The sequence below is a fragment of the Hypanus sabinus genome, chromosome 20, assembly GCF_030144855.1.
Source record: "Hypanus sabinus isolate sHypSab1 chromosome 20, sHypSab1.hap1, whole genome shotgun sequence".
In the NCBI taxonomy this organism is placed as follows: Eukaryota; Metazoa; Chordata; class Chondrichthyes; order Myliobatiformes; family Dasyatidae; genus Hypanus; species Hypanus sabinus.
This window is the reverse complement of record NC_082725.1, coordinates 9,045,646-9,066,428: the sequence shown is the minus strand read 5'-3', so window position 1 is coordinate 9,066,428 and position 20,783 is coordinate 9,045,646. Positions and strand designations below refer to the sequence as shown.

Sequence of the window (20,783 nt, the reverse complement as noted above, 5' to 3'; positions counted from 1 at the left end):
TTTTTGTAATTTATACTTTTATGTGTTTGCACCATACAACTGCCGTTAAGCAGCAAATTCGTGTTGTTCTATCGAACATTGTGGGAATGCTATGTCGGCGCCAGAAAGTGTGGCGAAGCAACACATTTCATTGTGTGTTTGACGTACATGTGATAAGTAAATCTGAATCTGAAACTTCTCATCGCGTGTCAGTGACTGATAAACCTGACTCTGGGAAACGTGGATTAAGTCTAAAGTGAATCTTTTGTGGGAATATTTAAGGATGTTTGGCTAAACTCTAAGAACATGTCTGCACATATTTTGAGTCCTTGATACTTCCAATCTTTTCTTAGGTTTTGTGAGTGTATGCTGAATACACAGTGTACGTTCCATATCAAACAGATCTCTTACATGGCATGCGGCCAACTTTATCCTGCCAGAATCAAAAGTGGATCCTATATAATATTTGCATATTATATATACTCGATTTATATTTCATATTTGCGTGGCAGATCATATTAGTCATTGGCACAAGCGCAATGCCATTAAAAGAAGCAGGCACGGAGTATTGAAGAAATCACTTCGCAGGGATTTACTGCAGCCACAACGAATCAAAGTGGATGCAAGCTAACCGCTCCCAATCAGCGGCGGGTCGGGGGCTGGGGTTGGCGGTGGATCACGGGAGCTGTAGTCCACAGCTCTCCCTGCCCTACCTGGAGTGGACGCGCCGGCCGAGCGAGGGGACCACAGATCCCAGAAGGCGCTGAGTCGGCAGTGGAGGAGGTGGGCAGAATGTCCAGTCTGCTTGCAGCCTCCGGTCGGGCGCTCTTCGAGTTGGCTTTCTGCACACATGGTACCGGCCACAATACCCCCTAGACTGTTTGGGAAATGGCGCAGGCAATAATTTGTAACACTCGCGTTATATAAAACAAAACACTCCTGTGTTATCAGAGCCTCGTGGACTGCAGTGTTTGCGGCTCCTGGTTTCCTTTCTATCCTGTCATTTTTTTTATTGGCTGGAGAGACTGTTGGGGATCGTGGAGCAGAGTTTGAGTGAGCGTCTCAAGCAGCGAGGCAGCCCCCGACTCGGGAACTGTGGCGCTCGTCACTTTGTTACAGGGGTAATCGAGTTGGAAACATTGTACCGCAGCCTGTTGTGTGGGTGCCGGATGGCAGAGGCTGTCCACTCGCGCACACGCTCTGCCCCGGGAGGGGGAGTTTGACGGAGGGCAACGCACCGACTTGACAGTTCAGGAAGTGGTTTGAAATGGGCTATACACGGAAAAGGTTGCCGGCGTGTCAGCATTAAAATCCGCAGCAGACCGGCGGCAGATCCGTCCAGAATGGCATCAAGTAACTCCAGTTTATCTGGCTCGTCAGTCTCGTCAGGTAAGGGCAAAACGACAAATGCAGCGAGTCCCTGGAGCTAACTGTGTGCTTATATGTGTTGTTGGTGGCGCTAGGTGAGTGTTGCCTGACGATTTTTTGTTTAAGCACCTAATCCATGGTAACACGGTGTTTATTGAACCGTGTTTTCTTTATATAAAATAAAATCAGCTGCTATGGTGAAATGTACATTGGTTCTTTACGACGAATGCTTAATAACATTAGCTTTACACAAGTCACTGAAAGTCTCCCCAGTCTCCAAAATAAAACGCCAGTCCTTTTCAAGCGGTAGTTGCGACCAGTAATCGCTTCATTTGCTGTGCACAGAGAGATGAGTTTTGGCCGTCATTCGGTTCCAGAACAGACAGCAGCTGTATAATTCTTCATTACATTTCTCTCGAGCTATAATTATACACGCGAATTACTAAATGAGTAGCCTTTTTTAATTTTGTAAACATTTAACGGCGTATCATTATTTCTAATAATATTAGACATTTTCTTTTTAAAGAGAAAATGCTCTGACGAGGCATAAATTAACCATGACCTGTTAATTGAATAAACAACTAATGAAGCTGTTTTATAAGAACACTGTGATTGATACTGTATGGTAAATTAATAGTTTTTCACCAAGATTCAAATTGATGCTTTTGACGATATGTTTTCTCTTCAATAAATGTTGGGGAAATGGGGATAAGGAAGAATACCTTTCTTTTTGAAATTTAGCCATAATTGGGTCAGAACAATCAATTAAGATGTTACTGCAATATTGGGACATTATGGCAGGTCGATTCTTTGCGATCTTTCGGAATATTACAAACTCCCAGGGCTTAATATGCAAGAATAGCTGAAGTAGAGAGTAGTTAAGATGATTTTTAATTAAAGTGACAAAATTTGACCTAAGTGAATTATCCTGCTGTTTGCTTTCCTGGGGACTTATATGGGAAGATAATGATGATTAATGGATAAAGCGGGTTCGTTTAATATTGTCACTTTTAATTTCTTTAAAAAATCTGCAGAATGATTCCATTTTATTTAAAAGTAATTTCAGTGATTATTGTATCTGATAAAATGAATCAAGAATATTCCTGATTAGGGAATAAGTTAACATCAATAATATATTATTAGAATTGCAATGACTTAAAATGCTCTATAGGTGAAATATACTCAGTTATACTCCAGCGCCTTGTACAGTATCTTTTGATATTCCCATCACTGCATGGTAAACACTTTAGAGCACTTTTTATAACACTGTTTCTATTGTAAATACATGCTGGTATTTATTTATGCACATTTTATTCCATGTCCATACTTTAACCTCAAATTTTGTTTTATATAATTCTTTATTCTTTATAAGTGTAGATTTTTCTTGTATGTCACACCTTAACCAACACACCACAGCAAACTCCTAATACCTTGCAAATTAAACTGATCACTGATGTAGGTCGCTTCTATATTTTGTAACAGTGACCAGCTCTATAAATTACACTTGTATTCTTTTAGAGAGCAAAATGATACTTGTTGATACCACGCAATTCTGTAAAATGTGCAGTTTGTTGATTTGCAGACTAGGAAAAACATTGTGAAATTTTTGATCCTTTCCAAATCAAGTTCCAGATGCTTTAATCTTGGCTGTTCTGTGACCTTTTGTGGTCTGTTTAGGTAGTTTTTTATGTACTGCATCGTCTGAAGTAGATCATGATTGTTCTTGGCAAATTTTTCTACAGAAGTGGTTTGCCATTGTCTTCTTCTGGGCAGTGTCTTTACAAGACGGATGACCCCAGTCATTATCAATGTTCTTCAGAGATTGTCTTCCTGGCGTCAGCAGTCACATAACCAGGACTTGTGATCAGCACCAGCTGCTCATACTGCCATCCACCACCTGCTCCCTTGGTTTCGTATGACCCTGATCTGTTTGGGCGGGTAGTAAGCGGGTGCTTCACTTGTCCAAGGGTGTCCAACAAGCTAGTGGAGCACCTTACACCTCTTGTGGTAGAGGTGTATCTCCCTCCAGCACTCAAATTTGATTTTTTTTAAAAATAGCTTGGTACCTCACCATGATAACCTAGCCAATACTAGTAGTTGGATATATTAGTGTCACACCAGCAGGTTCTGGGACAGTTATTAACCCTCAACCATCAGGTTCTTGAACTAGAGGTAATTTGACTCAACTCGTCCAATTACAGAAGTGTTCACACAACCTCTGGACTCTCTTTCAAGAACTCTTCATCTCAAGTTCTTGATATTTATTGCTTGCTTGCTTATTTATTTATTTATTGGTATTGTTCTGTTTGGTTTTTTTCTTTTTGCACCATTTATTGTCTTTTGCACGTTGGTTATTTTTCCTTCTTGAGTGCAGTTTTTATTGACTCTGCTGTGTTTCTTTGTATTTGCAAAGAATTCCCACAAGAAAATGAACTTCAGGGTTCAATAATGAATTTACTTTGAACTTTACAAGTGACATTTGGGAATCCATTTTTTTAAAAAAAGTAAACATAAGTATTATGGATTTGCATTTATGTTGACTGAAGTGATCTGGATGTGTTCATGCATGTTTCCACTCTGTTTGGCTGACTGTATGTTTTTAGTAAACTTCCACAATATCTGTAGAACAACTTTATGTTTTAAAACAAAAATATTGTTCTTAACCTTTGGAATAAGATTAATTTCTGTATGCGCAATCTAGGTCTTAAAATGAATGAATAAACAGATTGCAAAACTTTGCGGGGCTGACATCACTGTGAGTCAGCTGGGAGTGTATTCTGGCAGATTGAGAGAAACTGTGCTCATTTAAATGGTTGGAAGCTTTAGTGTTAGTCCATGAAGATGACAGTAGTTTAAAATGGGTTCTGTGAGAATGGTCTTTTATAAACTGTGTTCAAGTGACTGGAGTGTTGTGTTCATCAGCGTGATGGTGTGAAATTTCCATCCATCTACCTCAACTGGAGATAAGGTGAAACAGGAATGGAGAATGGTGAAAAGTGTGGGGCAGTTACCAGAAGTTTGAGAAATTGATGTTCGTGCCATTAGATTGGAGGCTACCCAGACAGAATATAAGGTGTCCTTCCTCCAATTTGAGAGTGGCTGCATCACAGCAGTAGAGGATACCATGGACTGGCACATTGGAATGGGAAGTGGAATTGGAATGTGTGGCCACCGGGAAATCCGCTTTTTGTGGCAGATGGAACGAAGCTGCTTGACGAAGCAGCCTCCTTAGGTATGTCGGGTCTCACTGATATATAGGAGGCCACACCGGGAGCTCTGGATACAGTAGATGACTGCAAAAGACTCACAGGTGAAGTGAGTTTCGCCTCACCTGGAAGGACTGTAGTGGCCCTAAGGGAGGAGGTGTTGGGGCAGGTGTGGCACTTGTTCCGCTTGCAAGGATAAGTACCCTGAAGGAGATCAGTGGGGAGGGACAAGTGGACGAGGGAGTTGCATAGGGAGTAATCCCTGCAGAATGTGGGGGGAGGGAAGAATGTGTTTGGTGAACAGCTAATTCTTTCTTCTGTAATGCAAAGCACCACGGATGCTGGAAATCTGTTGGGGGGGGGGGGTGGGGGGAGACAGTAAATGTTGGAACTAGCAGGTGAGGCAACCTTTCATGGTCCGAGATAACATCGTATACAGTTAGGAAATCTCATCAACACTGCTACTTTCTGAAGAGAGCTGGTCTACGCACATCTATACTCGCGTCCTCCTACAGATACACGGTGCAGAATATCCTAACTCGTGCCACTGCATAGCACAGAAACTGCACTAAGTGGAAAGGAAGACTCTACCACAGGTAGTCAAAACTGCCCCGTGCATTACTTGCACCAGCCTACCCACCACCAAGGACAGAAATCCAGAAAAGTGTTGTAAAAGGGCCAGTCATATCATGAAGGATCCCATCCACCCTGCTCATGGGCTCTTTATCCACTCCCATCAGAAAGGATGCTGCGAAATATTCACACCAGGACCAGCTGACTCAAGGACAGTAACTTTCCCCAATCAGTAAAGCTGATCAACATTGTAATACATGGATCTATTTCTTTTAGAGCAATGACTCCCATTAGCACTATATATTGATCTGTCATCTGTGCATGCTCATTGTTCTCTCCCTCTCTCTCTTCCACTGCAATGTGAATACACCAGTTAAAGCCACGTGTGTGCTTTCATTTATTTGATATGCAGTTGTGCAGACACAACAAACACCTCCACATCCCAACCACCACAACTTTATCATTTCTCGTCAGAGTCAGCTGATGTACAGACACTCCTGTGCCCAGTGTCAATTTTTGGACATGCAACCAATTTATCTTAAACATAACATAATACATCTTATGTACTTGTATTTAGTGTGGGGGGTTTTTTTGTGCTGCATTGAATCCAGAGTAAGAATTATTTTGTTCTCCTTTGCACTTGTGTACTTGAAATGACATTTAACAATCTTGACAATTAGGCAGCACCTGTAGTGAGAGAAACAATTAAACTTTCAAGGTAGTAATAATGAGGGTTGGAGAGCATATTCTGTTCACCATCCTCATTTGGTATGAGTATCTCAGTTTTGCATCTTGAAATGCACTTTAATGTCCGCACTGGCTATAACTTCTCAATCCCAAAATTTAAAGACCACCATATCTCAGCTGTCCTTGTTATCTGTGACAGCTTGTTTACAATGAATATCTTTTATAATCTTCCTTATAGGCTTTTCTCACATTGAATTGTTGTACAATCAAAGAACAGAAAAAACAGAAACAAAAACAGAAAGAACAGATAAAAGAACAGAATTAGGCCATTTTGACCATTGAGTCTACTCTGTCATTTCATCTTTTCATCTCCCCATAACCCTTCATGCCCAGACTAATCAAGAACCTATCAACCTCTGCCTTAAACATTGCCAATGACTTGTACTCCACAGCTGCCTATAGCAACAAATTCCACAGATTCACCACCCTCTAGCTAAAGAAATTCCTCCTCATCTCCATTCTAAATGGACATCTCTCTATTCTGAGGCTGTGTCCTCTGGTATTAGACTCCCCCCCCCCCCCCCACACAGGAAACATCCTCTCTACATCCACTCTGTCGAGGCCGTTCATCAGTTTATAGGTTTCAATGAGATCCCCCTCTCACTCTTCTGAATTCCAGTGAGTGCAGGCTCAGAACCATCAATTTGTCTTTGAATGGTAACCCTTTCCTTCACATTATTGTGAATCTCCTCTGGACCCTCTCCGATGTTAACACGTCCTTTCTGAGATAAGGGGCCCAAAACTGCTCACAATGCTCCAATTGAGGCCTCACCAGTGCCTAATAAAGCCTCCGCATCACATCTTTAATTATCACATGGAATCTGTACAGTGGCTAAAAAGAGGCATTTTTTGGTAATGTTAGCTCGCTCCATATTTGAGCATGGTGCATCATTTAAACTGCTCTGCAAGAACTTAAATAGAAACAGGACTAAGCCTTCTGGGCTCTTGTGTCTGCGTCACCATTCAGTAAGTTCATGGTTGAACGTTTATTTCAGTGTCATGTTCCTGCAATTGCGCCATAACTCTTGATTAACATCAAAAAAATCTATTGATCTGCAACTCTACTTAGTGGCTTAAATGCTCTTGCAATAAAAGCCAACCTCATATGTTTTTCTAAATGTTCTCCTTATTAGTTATGTTAACGACCAGTGTCAAGTTCAGTGGTTAGTTTGGTTGTGTTCTGGCTCAGAAGCACTGGTTGTTTTTAACAAATACTAGATAATGAATAGATAAGCTTTGTCAATCTTGTGGGTTTTGTGTTACACTATCCTTTCTTGTTCTGTGATCTTTCAAAGTCTAGAGAGATGATGGAGGAGTCTTTGGTAGACTGTTAAAATCTGAAACTGCACGTTACATTGGGAAGCCAGTAGCTAATGCCATAAGCCATAGGAGCAAAGAAGGCCATTCAGCCCATTAAGTCTGCACTACCATTTGATCATAGCTGATTTATTATCCCACTCAATCCCATTTTTCTGCCTTCTCCGAGTAACCTTTGATGCCCTGACTAGTTAAGAACCTGTCAATCCTCTTATAGTGGCTACTGGCCACTATAGCAGTCTATAGCAATGAATTCCACAGACTTGTCACTCTCTGGCTAAAGAAATCTCTCATGTCTGTTCTAAAGGGATGTCCTTCTACTCTTAGACTGTGTCCTATGGTCCTGGACCCTTCCACTAATGAAAACATCCTCTCCATGTCCACTGTATCTAGTCATTTCAATATCCAGTAGGTTTCAATGAGATCCACCGCCTCACCCATTCTTCTAAATTCCATTGAGTACCGACACAGACCCATCAGTCGGCAGACGTCGATCTCAGGGGATCGTGGGTTTCTGCCTCTGGTGGACTGTGTCCTCTCCGGGGGGCAAGCCTGGGCAGGAAGATTTGAAGAACCGGCTGTTGCCCGTGCAGCGGGTTCCCTCTCTCCACGTCACTGATGTAGTCCAAGGGAAGGGCAAGCACCGATACAGCTTGGCACCAGTGTCGTCGCAGAGGTTGCCAGAGTGAAGTTGTAAGCAACATCAAACTGCCTTAGGGACCCCAGTTCGGGATTTCTTCCTCGGGGTTTATTCTCGAAGCCTTTCCCATGGGTGGGTGTGGCCACAAGGCAGCGGAGGTTTAAAATCAGAGTTTTCCTTCTCCTAGGTGGGCTGCTGTCCAAGGCCCACCTGCCCAAAGTAACTGGCTTTGAGGCACCAGTGGTCCACCTTTCTTGTCAATAGAAACAGATCAGCCGGGCCTAGTAACTAAGCCGCTCATGAAGGCTAACAGTTGAACTTGGTTGTCAGAGACTGTTAGAGTCGCATGCCATTTGGAACGCGTTATAGGTAGTGGGAGCTACCACTCCGGCTTTGACAGCCTTAGGAAACTCATCAAGCATTCCATATATGTTAACCCTTTCATTCATGGGGTCATTCTGCTATTCAGTAAAAGACTTGCAATGCCATAGGTTGGCCCTGAACTCATCCAAAATTAGTACTTAATTTTCATTCTTAAAACCAAACTTCAGTGTTATGAAATGAAGATATTAATGTATGAAGTAAACTGAAGGGGTTTGGCATAATGCCTCCTCCAACACAATAAAATGAGAAAAGACCCATGTTGACTGGCTAGCAGTTCTTAAATTTCAGGATTCATTTGTGACTTTTGCTGCCGGTTTTCCAGGTGCTTTCTGGACTGGATTCCCCAGACCTGGTGCAGGATCTGAAAGAACTTTGATTTGAAAAGGTGATGCCTCAAGACGTGGCATTCATTATGAAGGACCATCACCATCCAGAGCATGCCCTCTTCTCATTACTAACATCAGGGGTGGGGGGGGGGGGGGGAGTATAGTATAGAAGTCCAAAGACACACACTCACTGTTTTAGGAACAGCTTCTTCCCCTCTGCCATCAGATTTCTGAATGGTCCATGAACACTCCGTCACTATTTGCTCTCTTTATGCAGTCTTTATTTCCATTTTTAAAATATTTCTTATTGTAACTTGCAGTAATTTTTATGTATTGCACTGTGCTGCTGCCGAACAACAATTTCACAACATGTGTCAGTGATAATGATTCTGATTCTTAATGGGGGGGGCTGCAGAAAACACCAGTTATTTATTTGAGTGCTTTAGAAACTCAGCCACAGCTGGTAAAGGTTGTCCATGGAGGAAGGACGTTGCAGACTGTCAAAAGATTCTTAGGATTTTGTGTGTGGGGTTTGTCCTGGCCAGCCCACTTTACCTTTTTATACTTGTTAAGATGAGGCAAAGGTATTTCCTGCCTCCAAATACTCTCCTGTCCTCGGAACTTTCCTACTTGGCTCTTGACGCATTTAAGCCAGTGATTGAGTTCAAGATTGCAAGGAAATGTCGCTGCTCTATAAAACCTTGGTAAGACCACACTTGCAATATTGTGCTCAGTTCTCATTATAGGAAGGATGTGGAAGCTTTAGAAAGTGCAGAGGAGATTTACAGGGATGCTGCCTGGATTGGAGAGCATTCTTTGTAGGGATAGGTTAAGCAGGTTAGGGCTTTTCTCACTGGAGTATGGGAGAAGGAGAGGTACAGGTTTGCAAGATGACAAGACTGGATAGCCAGGGACTTTTTTCCTATGGCAGAAATGGCTAATGAAAGGGGACAGAATTTTAAGGTGATCGGAGGAAAGCACGGGGGGGGGGGGGTTCTGGGTGGCCTCAGAGGAATACTTTACACAGAGTGGTGGGTGTGTGCAACAGGCTGCCACGAGCGGTGGTAGTAGCAGAAATATCAGGAACATTTAAGAGACAAGCTCATGGATGAAAGAAAACTGGAGGGCTATATGAGAGGGAAGGGATGGGTTGATCTCAGACTAGGTTAAATGTTGGCACAACATCAAAGGCCAAAGGGCCTGTGCACTGCTGTTATGTTCGACGCATGCTTTGGGGTAAAAGGTGAATTCCAATAACCGGACACCAGCAAGGAAACGCAGGTGACTAATGGCTGCATTGAGGCCCAACTTAAAATGAGGAGGATAAAATTCAAACGATTATGAATACGGTTAATGAAAAGGCTTGTGTGACGACAGAACAAAAACATGCTGGGTAACAATATACAAGATAATGTAACTGGCTTTGCTTATGTAGATGATCTGCCCTCTCATTTACACTGCTGTAATCAAGTGCAATTATAAACTTGCTGTGTAACTGAGCCCAGGTGAAGAACTGAAGAACTGAAGAACAGAGGCAAGTAGGAAAGTGGTGCCCTGGGTTCAGATCGGAATATGAAATGTGATATGTAATTTGTATTAGCATATTTAATGGTTTCAGAAGTAATTAATACTTGTTTGAAATTGTACAAATTATTATTTACACAGCATGTGCTCAGTGCAGTTGGAAATATAAGCAAAGACTGGGACTACTTTGGGAGAAAAATAAACTTGAGTAATTGCATTCCCTCTGGGGATCAGTCTTCATTGAGTTGTGATTATGTTTTAGTCAGTATAAATAGTGATGCCTCATTTTCTTTTGGTTCAGGCAGGTTTGATATGGCACTGTACAGATTCATTAAGTACAGGATTGTTAATTATGGTAGTTAATCAGCTAATCAGCACAACAAAAATGGAATATTTTATATAATGTGTGAGAAACCTCAGCAGGTCAGACAGCTTCAACAGAAAAGAATAAAGAGGCGAGACTTTGGGATGACACCCTATTGTCTTGACACAGAAAATAAGTTACACTTAAATATCTAAAATCAATCGCTTTTAAGCTCATTAGATGGTTACTTTCCATAGATAACCTATTTAGGTGGAGTATTTTGATGTGGCAGCTGGTTCGTTGTGATGTCAAGTCAGTATTATCCAAACATTGACTTTTGAGGGTAAGAAAGTTATGTTTCTCGGCTTCCCCAGAGAGCCACAATTTCATCATCTATTTTATGCCATTCTCATGCCTGGATTTCATAATACTGAAGTTACTTTTTAAGACGGAGAATGAAGTCCTAATTTCGGATGTGTCAAGGCCAACCTGTGGCACTGCAAACTTTTTCTTGAATAGCAGAATGATCCTGGGAATGAATGGGTTAATATTTGAGGAGCACTTGGTGGCTCTGGTCATGTTCTCTCTGGAGTTTAGAAGAATAAGTTCAAATAAATTTATTATCCAAGTGCATGTACAACCCTGAGATATATTTTCTTGCGGGCATACACAGTAATTACAAGAAACTCAATAGGATCAATAAAAGATTGCACTCAACGGATGTACAAATGTACAAAAGATCACAAACTGTGCAAATACAAAATAAATAATATTAAATAAATAAGCAATAAATATCGAGCATTCTGAATGACCTACTCCTGCACCTATTTTCTATGTTGCATGTAACATGAGATGAAAAGTCCTTGAAAGTGAGTATATAGATGTGAGAACAATTCAGTGATGGGGTGAGTGATGTTGAGTGAAGTATTCCCCCTCTGGTTCAAGAGCCTAATCGTTAAGCGGTAATAACTGTTCCTGAACCTGGTAGTGTGGGTCCTGAGGCACCTGTACCATCTTCCTCATAGCAGCAGCAAGAGGAGGGCGTAGCCTGGTTTATGGTGATCCTTGACGATGGATGCTGCTTTCCTGCAACAGTGTTCTGTGTTGATATGTTCAATGGTGGGGAGGGCTTTACCCATGATGGACTGGGCCATATCCACTACTTTTTGTAGGGTTATCTGTTGAAAGGCATTGGTGTTTCCATACCAGGCCATGATGCAACCGGTCAATAAGTCTCTACCTCACACCTACAAGTTTGTCAAAGTTTTAGATGTCTTTGCAAATTTCTGAGAAAGTAGATGCGCTGCCTTGCTTTCTTTGTAATGGCAATTGTGTGCTGGGACCAGGTCCTCTGAAATGATAAGATTGAGAAATTTAAACTTGTTGACCCTCTCCACCTCTGATTTGCCCCGATGAGGACTGGCTCATGGACCTCCACTTTCTTCCTCAGTGAAATCAATAATCAGCTCCTTAGTCTCACCGACATTGAGTGAGATGTTGTTGCTATGGCACCACTCGGCCAGATTTTCAATCTCTCTCCAAAAATCTGATTCGTCACCACCTTTGATTTGGCTAATGACTGCAGTGCTGTCAGCAATCTTAAATATGTCATTGGAGCTGTATTTGGCTTACAGTCATAAGTATAAAGTGAGTAGAGCAGGGGGCTAAGCACACAGCCTTGTGATGCACCTGGTGCTGATAGAGATTGTGCAGAAGATGTTGCCAATCCGAACTGACTGGTGTCTACAAGTGAGGATATCTAGGACCAATTGCACAAGGAGGATTTGACGCCAAGATCTTGAAGCCTAATTGATTAGTTTTGAGGGGATGATAGTATTGAATGCTGATCTGAAGTCAATAAAGAACATCCTGATGTTCTTCCAGAGTTGAGTGAAGAGGCAATGAAATGAGGGGGGGATTATCATTGAAACCTACTGAATATTGGAAGATCTAGGTAAAGTGGACATGGAGAGGACGTTTACATTTGTGGGAGAGTCTAGGACCAGAGCGCCCCGCCTCATAATAGAAGGGCATTACTTTAGAATAGAGGTGAGGAGGAGTTAAGCAAAGGTGGTGAATCTGTGGAATTCATCGCCACAGATGGTTGTGGAGACCAAGTCATTGGATTTTTGATTAGCTATGGTGTCAATGGTTACAGGGAGAAGACAGGAGAATGAGGTTGAGCAGGGAAAATAAATCACCTAGGATTCGGTGATGGAGCTCACTTGATGGGCCAAATGGCCTAATTCCACTCCTTTGTTTTTTCGTCTTTTATTGTATTTTGCAGCATACTACAAGTAATTGCGGAAGTTATTTGGATTGTGCACCCCAAATTCTTTTTTCTTGCATAGAGGAGCAGAAATCCAGAATTCCCTTCCTCAGTCTTCCAGGAGAGTTCAATATGGTTTCTGTCAGATATTAATTTTGCAGACTTTATGGTTTGAGCAATGACTCACCACTCTGTGTTCCAAAAGATAATGGATTCTATCACTTTGGCAGAGTTGATATTTTCAGTCAGAGGCGGGGATTGTGCCCCTTGGAAATGCTTGAGCTTAATGCTGCCTGGATTAGAGAGCATGGCTTAGGATAGGTCGAGTGAATTGGGGTATTTGTTTTTGGGGTGAAGGAGGATGTGAGGTGACTTGATAGAGGTGTACATGATGCTAAGAGGCATAAATTAAGTGGACAGCTGAGACTCATATTTTCTCAAGACAGAAAAGGGGGCATGGATTTAAGGTGACTGAAGGAAAGTAGAGGGGAATGTCAGAGTTAAGTCTTTACACAGAGAGAGGTGTGTGCAAGGAGCTCCCTGCCAGGGATGGTGCTCGAGGAAGAATAATTAGGGACATTTAAGAGACCCTCAGATAAGCACATGGATCATAGAAAAATGGAGGGCGATGTCAGAGGGAAGGGTTAGTTTGATCTTGAGTAGGTTAAAAGGCCGGCACAACATCGTGGGTGGGCATAGCCTTCCAATAATCCATATTGGTTATAAGTAACTGTTTAATGTATCTGTACAATTCTTTCACAAAAGTGTAGCTCAAGGCTTAATGTTTGATGTAGTTGATGCTGGCATGGATCCATGCTTCATCATTTGCAAAGTGATTCATGGCTGCGGCATTAGTAATGACTTAATCCCAGGATGACCGTCCAAAACTTGTGTCACTGTGTTACAAACAAGACATGAGGTTGCTGAACAATCACGTTTAATTGTACAGTATTCATTGCAATGATTTCTAATAGTAAGAATATTTATTTCTAAAAATTAAAGATTTGCTTTATTTCTCGCGTGTACATTTTGCAGTAAATAAGCAAGGATTGTGCTGGGGACAGCCCTCAAATGTCACCATGCTCTGGTGCCAACACAGTATGCCCACAACTTACAAACCTTAACCCATACATCTTTGGAATGTGGGAGGAAGTGTGAGCGGTCACTGGGAGAACATCCAAACCTGTTTTAGACAGCAGTGGAGAGCAACACCGCTTGGTGATCTCTGTAGAGTGATACCATTATGCCACTGTGCTGCCCAACCATCTTGTACTTCAGTCCAACATTTCAGATGGAATAATAACTTGCTATCTTTTAAGTTGGAAGAGAAGAAATCAGTTTAACCTGTACAAGAGCTTTGTATATAACTTGTGCTGCGTTTTAGAAGTGTCACTAGAGTATTTTACTTTGTACTATCAACTTTGTTTTCAATACTTGTCCACATATCGTGACTCAGAGACTCAAAGACACAGGGTCTCAGAGACAAATCTCAGCCAGGTGCACTCCTCCCTGCCATCAAGGACATCTTCAAAAGGTGCTGCCAGGAAGGTGGCATCATCGTTAAGGACCCTCACCACCCAGGACCTGCCCACATTACTATCAGAAAGGAGATGCAGGACCCTGAAGAACCACGCGTTTTATGAACAGCTTTCCCCCCTCGGCCATTAGACTTGAATGGTCCACGAACTCTAACTCAGTTTTTTCTTTAGCTCTGTCTGTCTCCATCATTAATGTGTAGCAACTTATTTTATGTTTTGCGCTGTACTGCTGCCACAAACCAGCATATTTCCTGACATTAAATCTGATTCTGATCGACTCCAATTCCTTGCTCTAATCAAGGGACCCGTTATGCCTGCTGGTGTTCAGGGTAGCTGAGAGGGTCCTCCATCTCTGTCTGTCCTTAATCATCATGTCTTGCTCTTGGTGGTGTTCAGGGCATCCCTTATCATACCAGCAGCTTCCTCCTTGTGGTTTTCACTACTGTCAGCCTTGTAAGTCCTGGACAGAGATTCAGGAATACCGACACACTCAACTGAAGAAGGATTCTTCATTGCCGGGTTATTAACCCTGAGCTGAACCCCCAAGCCTGGAAGAGCAGTCTGGCCCCTACCTTTTGAACTGTTTGGTATTGGTGACTCTATCGAGCCTTGACTCCAGCCAGCATAGCTTGTGGTTAAGCTCAATATCACCAAAACACCTGAGTCCGGTTAGGTGCCTGGGGTTGGGTGGCAAGAAATTAAGGTAGAGGCCAAAGGTCCTGAAAGTAACTGAGGGAAAGGGCAAAGAGCTTGGGAGCGGCAAGTCAGGCAACCCAGTGCTGTTGAGGTCTGATAGTATAGTATCAGCAATATGGTATCCTGGTCTATTCACTGTATTCCTGTACCGTTTTGCAATGTTGACATGACCATAAGAAAGCAACTTTTCCAGTCTCAAGTCTGTATTCACAAAATCTCTAATGATCTAGTTTGTACATCCTCTAAAGCACTGTTGAGGTCAAAAGTCTTCCAGTCATATTATGAAGGATCCTGCCCCACCACCACTGACTTCACGTCACCTAGCATTACTGTATGTACACACAATCAGTCTGTGTTTAACATTTATTTGTTCTTCTTAGGCCCATCACGGTTCTGGGAAGTAGGCTGCCGAGACCAACTCCTCATTCCCGTTCTGGGCCAGTCTTTCAAGTTGTCCCTGGTGTAGCCCATCTTCGAAGATCCTCCGTTTAGTTCAGGGTTTTTAAGAACATAAGATGTAGGAGCAGAATGAGTCCACTCAACCCCATACACTTGCCTCCTCGTCATATCCTTTGAAGTCCTGACTGTTCAGGAAATGATCAACTTCTGCCTTAAGTATATCCATGCACTTGGCCTCCGTCATAGTCTGTGGTAGAGCATTCCACAGATTTACTACTCTCCGACTAAAAATATTACTTTTTAATCTCTGTTCTAAAAGGTCGTCTGTCAATTTTGAGGCTGTACCCTCTAGTTCTGGATCCCACACCACAGGAAACATCATCTCCACGTCCACCCTATCTAGTCCTGCAGCATTTGGTAGCTTTCAGTGAGATCCCCCCTGCATTCTTCTAAATTCCAGAGAGTACAGGCCCAAAGCTGCCAAACGCTCCCCATTTTTTAACCCCTTCATTCCTGGAATCATCCTCGTGAACCTCCTCTGGACCCTCTCCAATGACGACAACATCCTTTCTGAGATAATGGGGCCCAAAACTGTCAGCAATATTCTAAGTGCAGCCTGACTAGTGTCTTATAAAGCCTCAGCATTATCTCCTTGCTTTTATATTCTATTCCCCTTGAAAGAAATGCCAGCATTGCATATGCCACCTTTAATTTACAGATTCTGTAAATTAACCTACTGTGAGTCTTTCACGAGAACTCCAAGGTCCCTCTGATGTTGGAACCTTCTCCCCATTTAGAAAATAGTCCATACTATTGTTTCTTTTAGTAAAATGCATGATCATACACTTCCCAACACCGTATTCTGTCTAAGTCCTGTTGCAATTGCATTGCTTCCTCAGCACTATGTACCCCTCTACCTATCTTTGTATCATCCGCAATCTTTGCCACCAAGTCATTAATTCCATGATCTAAATGATTGACAAACAAGGTAAAAAGTAGCGGGGTCCCATTACTGGCCCCTGAGGGACTCCACTAGTCACTGACAGCCAACCAACCAGAAAAGGCCCCCTTTACTCCCTCTTGCTGCCTTCTGCCTGTCAGCCATTTCTCTATCCATGCCAGTATCTTTCCTGTAACGCCATAGGACTTTATATTGTCAAGCAGCCTTGTGTGTGGCACCTTATCAAATGCCTTCTGAAAGTCCAAGCAAATGACATAACTGCCTCTCCTTTATCCACCCTGCTTGTTACTTCATCAAAGAACTCTTGCCTGATCTGTCAGGCAAGATTTCCCTTGACAGAAACCATGCTGACTTTAACTTATTTTATAATTCTCCAAGTACCCTGAAACCTCATCATTAATAATAGACACCAATGCCTTCCCAACCACTGAGGCTAGGCTAACGGGCCTTTAATTTCCTTTCTTTTGCCTTCCTCCCTCCTTAAAGAGTGGAGAGACATTTGCAATCTTCCAGTCCTCTGGGACCATGCCAGAGTCAAGTGATTCTCGGAAGAACACGACTAATGCATCCTTTATCTCTTTAGTAACCTCTCTCAGAACTCTGGGATGTAGTCCATATGGCCCATCTTAAGATCTTTGAGTTTGCCTAGTACTTTTTCCTTTGTAATGGCAGTGGCACTCACTCCTGCTCCCTGAAACTCATGGACTTCTGATACACTACCGGTGAAGCCAGATGCAAAGTACCCATTAAGTTCCTCTGCCATTTCTTTGTCCCCCATTACTGCCTCACCAGCATCATTTTCCAGCAGTCCAGTATCAACTCTCACCTCTCTTTTACTCTTTATATAACTGAAAAAGCTTTTGGTATTCTGCTTTTTGCCCATATATTTAATCTATTCCCTTAAAGCTCTTTTAGTTGCATTTTGTTGGATTTTAAAAGCTTTCCAATCATCCAACTTCCCACTCACTTTTGCTATCTTACATTCCCTTGGCTTATGGGATAGGATTGCTAGCTCCATGCCCAACCCTCCTCCTCCTTTCGCAGCTGGGCTTGGGACTCACCATGGCAACGTTAACTGTTACTTGAGCATTGCGTTTTGTAAGATTGTTTTTATATTTATTATGTTTCTTTTTGCTTTTTATTCTGTTCTTTATGCTTTTTTTTCTTAAAGTACCGCATCAGATCCTGAGTGCAAACATTTTGTTCTCCTCTACAGTCGTGCTCTGAACAATAACAATAAACAGTCTTGAATCTTGAATTCCTAAAGCCGAATAAACAAATTGTGCTCATTCTATACTGACATCCTCAAAATAACCCTTTGTACCCAGGTTCGAGCTGCAGTGTGGGACTGATGCAGCCCGACTGTCGCCAATGAGTGTACAGTGGCTTCACACTTGATAAATATGGACCTGGGCCATAATTTGTTTGAGACTGTTGCATCTTGAGTTCTTCTCAATAATCTTTGGAGAAGGTTCTAATGTCAAGATATTCCTAAATGGGCACATTGATATTCTGAGTTATTGTGCAAGGGAAATATTGCAAAAATAAAGATATAGTCTTTCTGGGGATGACAATGTGCTGGATTAACCATCTACGGAGAGGAATAAAATGTCAATGTTATGGGCTGAGACCTTTTATTAGGACTGGAAAGGAAGAGGGGAGAAGCCCAAGTCCCTCTTTTTTAATTATTGCATTCCTGATGAAGGGTCTTGACCCGAAATGTTGTCTCTTTATTCCTCTGCATAGACGCTGCCTGACCTGTTGAGTTCCTTCAGCATTTTGTTTGTATTACTTTGAGTTTCCAGCATCTGCAGAATCTGTTGTGTTTATGATATTGTACACTTATCTGTGGCAGTTCTGCAGTGAGCTAAAGTGCAGTACTACTGTGATTGTGGGGAGAGATGGCAATGAGAGGATTAAAAATGAAATAATTCACATGTTAGTTATGTCTTCATAAACCATTGTTATATTTTGAGTAATCTCCCTTATCTGTCTAGTGCTCATGTGAGGGATTTAAAAATTTTCACAACTGTCTACAAAGAATTTCTATGTTCTCCCTGTAACCATGTGGGTTTCCTCTGGATGTTCCCGTTTTCTCCCACGTTCCAAATGCAAACAAGTTAGGAGGTTAATTGGTCACTTGGTGGAATTGGGCAGCACAGGCTCATCAGGCTGAAAGGGCCTGTAACCATGCTGTATCTCTCTCTAAATAAACTCAGTTGCACGTGTAATGATTTCTTTAGTGCGCAAGATGAAATCTTGGATCATATCTTGGACTGTTCTTGTGTACGCTGTTTCCTTAGGAACAGCACTGGCATTGCCATTGAAACTTGTGGAATATTCCTATTCAAGTGAACATATTTTATTTGCTGTTTGCTGCTGGATGCTGTGCTTCCATTGTGTGTGTGTGTGTAACTTAAATCCAGTAATTATATTTTGCTTCTTTTAATAGAACTTGTAATAGCATTTTGGGGTGTTTGTTTATAGTTTTTTCACAAATTCTATTGCATTACTATATTTTCAATTGTATTGAACTAGAAAAACAGAAATCGTAGAACACTTCAGTGCAGTACCGGCCCATTCAATCTAACCCTTTCCTCTCACATAGCCCTGCGTTTTCCTATCATCCATGTTGATAACCAAGATTTTCTTAGGTGTTCCAAATGTATCTACCATCACACATCAAGAAAGAAGAGCCCCAGATGGCTAAAGCTATCATTAGACAATAATTGTAAGAAAATGCCATCAGCAGCTTATAGTATCAGATCCAATCGAGAAATTGTGCTCCACTTCCACACTACAAGGTAATGTTTTCATTTAATCCAAAGCTAAGTGAAAATGTGTTTCTCGGGGACCAAGATGCAAAACACTGTGTGTGTTGTGTGTGTGGTGTACAGTGTGAGTCCCATAAAATATAGGAACAGAATCAGGCCATTTGGCCCATTGACCCAGCTCCCCCATTTCATCATGGCTGATCCAATTTTCCCCTCAGCCCCAATTTCTTGCCGTCTTCCCATATCCCTTCGTGCCTTGACCAATCTAGAAACTGTTAATCTCTGCCTTAAATATATATATAAAGCCTTGGCTTCCACAGATGCCTGTGGCAAAGAATTCCAAAGATTCCCCACCACTGTCTGGCTAAAGAAATTCCTCCTCATCTCCAATCTAAAAGGGCACTCCGCTATTCTGAGGCTGTGTCCTTTAGTCTTGGATTCTCCCACCATAGGAAACATCCTGTCACATCCACTCTAACAAGGCATTTCACCTAATGACTCCACAATCTCTTCAGCCACTTCCTTCAGAACTTTGGCGGGGTACACCATCTGGTCCAGGTGACTTTATCTACCTTCAGACCTTTCAGTTTCCCAAGAACCTTCTCCCTAGTAATGGTAACTGCACACTTCATACCCCTGACGCTTGGAACTTCCACCGTGAAGACTAATGCAAAATACTTAAGTTCATCCAGCATTTTGTTGTCCCCCATTACTACCTGTCCAACATTGTTTTCCAACGGTCCAACATCGGCTCTCTTTTACACTTCATGTATTTGAAGAAACTTTAGAGAAGCCTTTCAAAACCCAACAAAAGGCAGCTAAAAAAGTCACTTAAGGTAAGATGGAATAGGAAAGTAAGCCAGCTAATAACATTAGAATTTGGAATTGGGAGAAAGGGGAGATGGGCAGGTGAGGAGAACAAGTGATGAGAGGGGAACCAAAATGGAAAAAGAGAAAAGGAGAGAGGAATAAATTACCAGCTGTTAGAGAAATATACGTTCATGCCATCAGGTTGGAGGCAACCCAGACAGAATATGAGGTGCTGTTCCTCCAACCTGAGAGTGGCCTCATTGTGGCAGTAGAGGAGGCCGTGGGTCAACGTGTTGAATGGGGATGGGGAGTGGAATTAAAATGGTTGGCCACTGGGATCTCCTGTCTATCGCAGATGGAGTGAAGACTTGGAAACTCTTGTGACTTTTAACTCGTGTATTTATTTGCAACAATCACTTATATTTATGAAATTGCTTTAGATAGTCTCAGTTTTCATACTAATAGCTTATTCCATTTGCCTTTGATTCCTTGTTGCAGGTACTGGTAAGCAAATCTAATCAAACATACATACATGTAATTTGTATTGTTTTACATTGGCACACAAACCAATTTCTTACAAGTAATAGATACAAAATAGATTTCAATTACAATGTGAAGCAACAGTTCATGTGAAACAACGTTTGAATTAATGAGGCGAGGAGGATTGGTAACAGGAGTAAAGGACTCCGGTGATGGGGAGTTTGGACAGCTTACACAATTGCTATTAAGAAGTTTGTGAAGGGTACTCAAAGTAAATTTATCATCAAAGTGCATTAATATACTGTATACTACATTAAGATTTGTTTCTCTGCAGGGATTTGCAGAAAAATAAAGAAATAAAATAAAATTTAAGAAAAATATACAAAAGCAAAGACTGATAAACAACCAACATGCAAAAGAAGACAAGCTGTGCAAATAAACAAAAATGCAGAGATTATGAGATGTAAAATCCTTGGAAGTGAGTCTGT

The 20,783-nt window shown here is 41.9% G+C and overlaps 1 protein-coding gene across 2 annotated transcripts in view; it reads left to right on the top strand.

The window, feature by feature from the left end:
• Positions 1-701: 701 nt before the first annotated feature.
• Positions 702-20,783, top strand: part of chn2 (chimerin 2) — a 251,322-nt gene continuing 231,240 nt past the window's right edge. The window contains exon 1 of one of the 2 annotated variants that reach the window (XM_059945052.1): positions 702-1,368. In XM_059945052.1, the coding sequence (XP_059801035.1) occupies positions 1,323-1,368 (46 nt within the window). In that variant the 5' untranslated portion in view covers positions 702-1,322. The remainder of the gene's footprint in view (positions 1,369-20,783) is intronic. The other variant, XM_059945053.1, reaches the window with a different exon arrangement.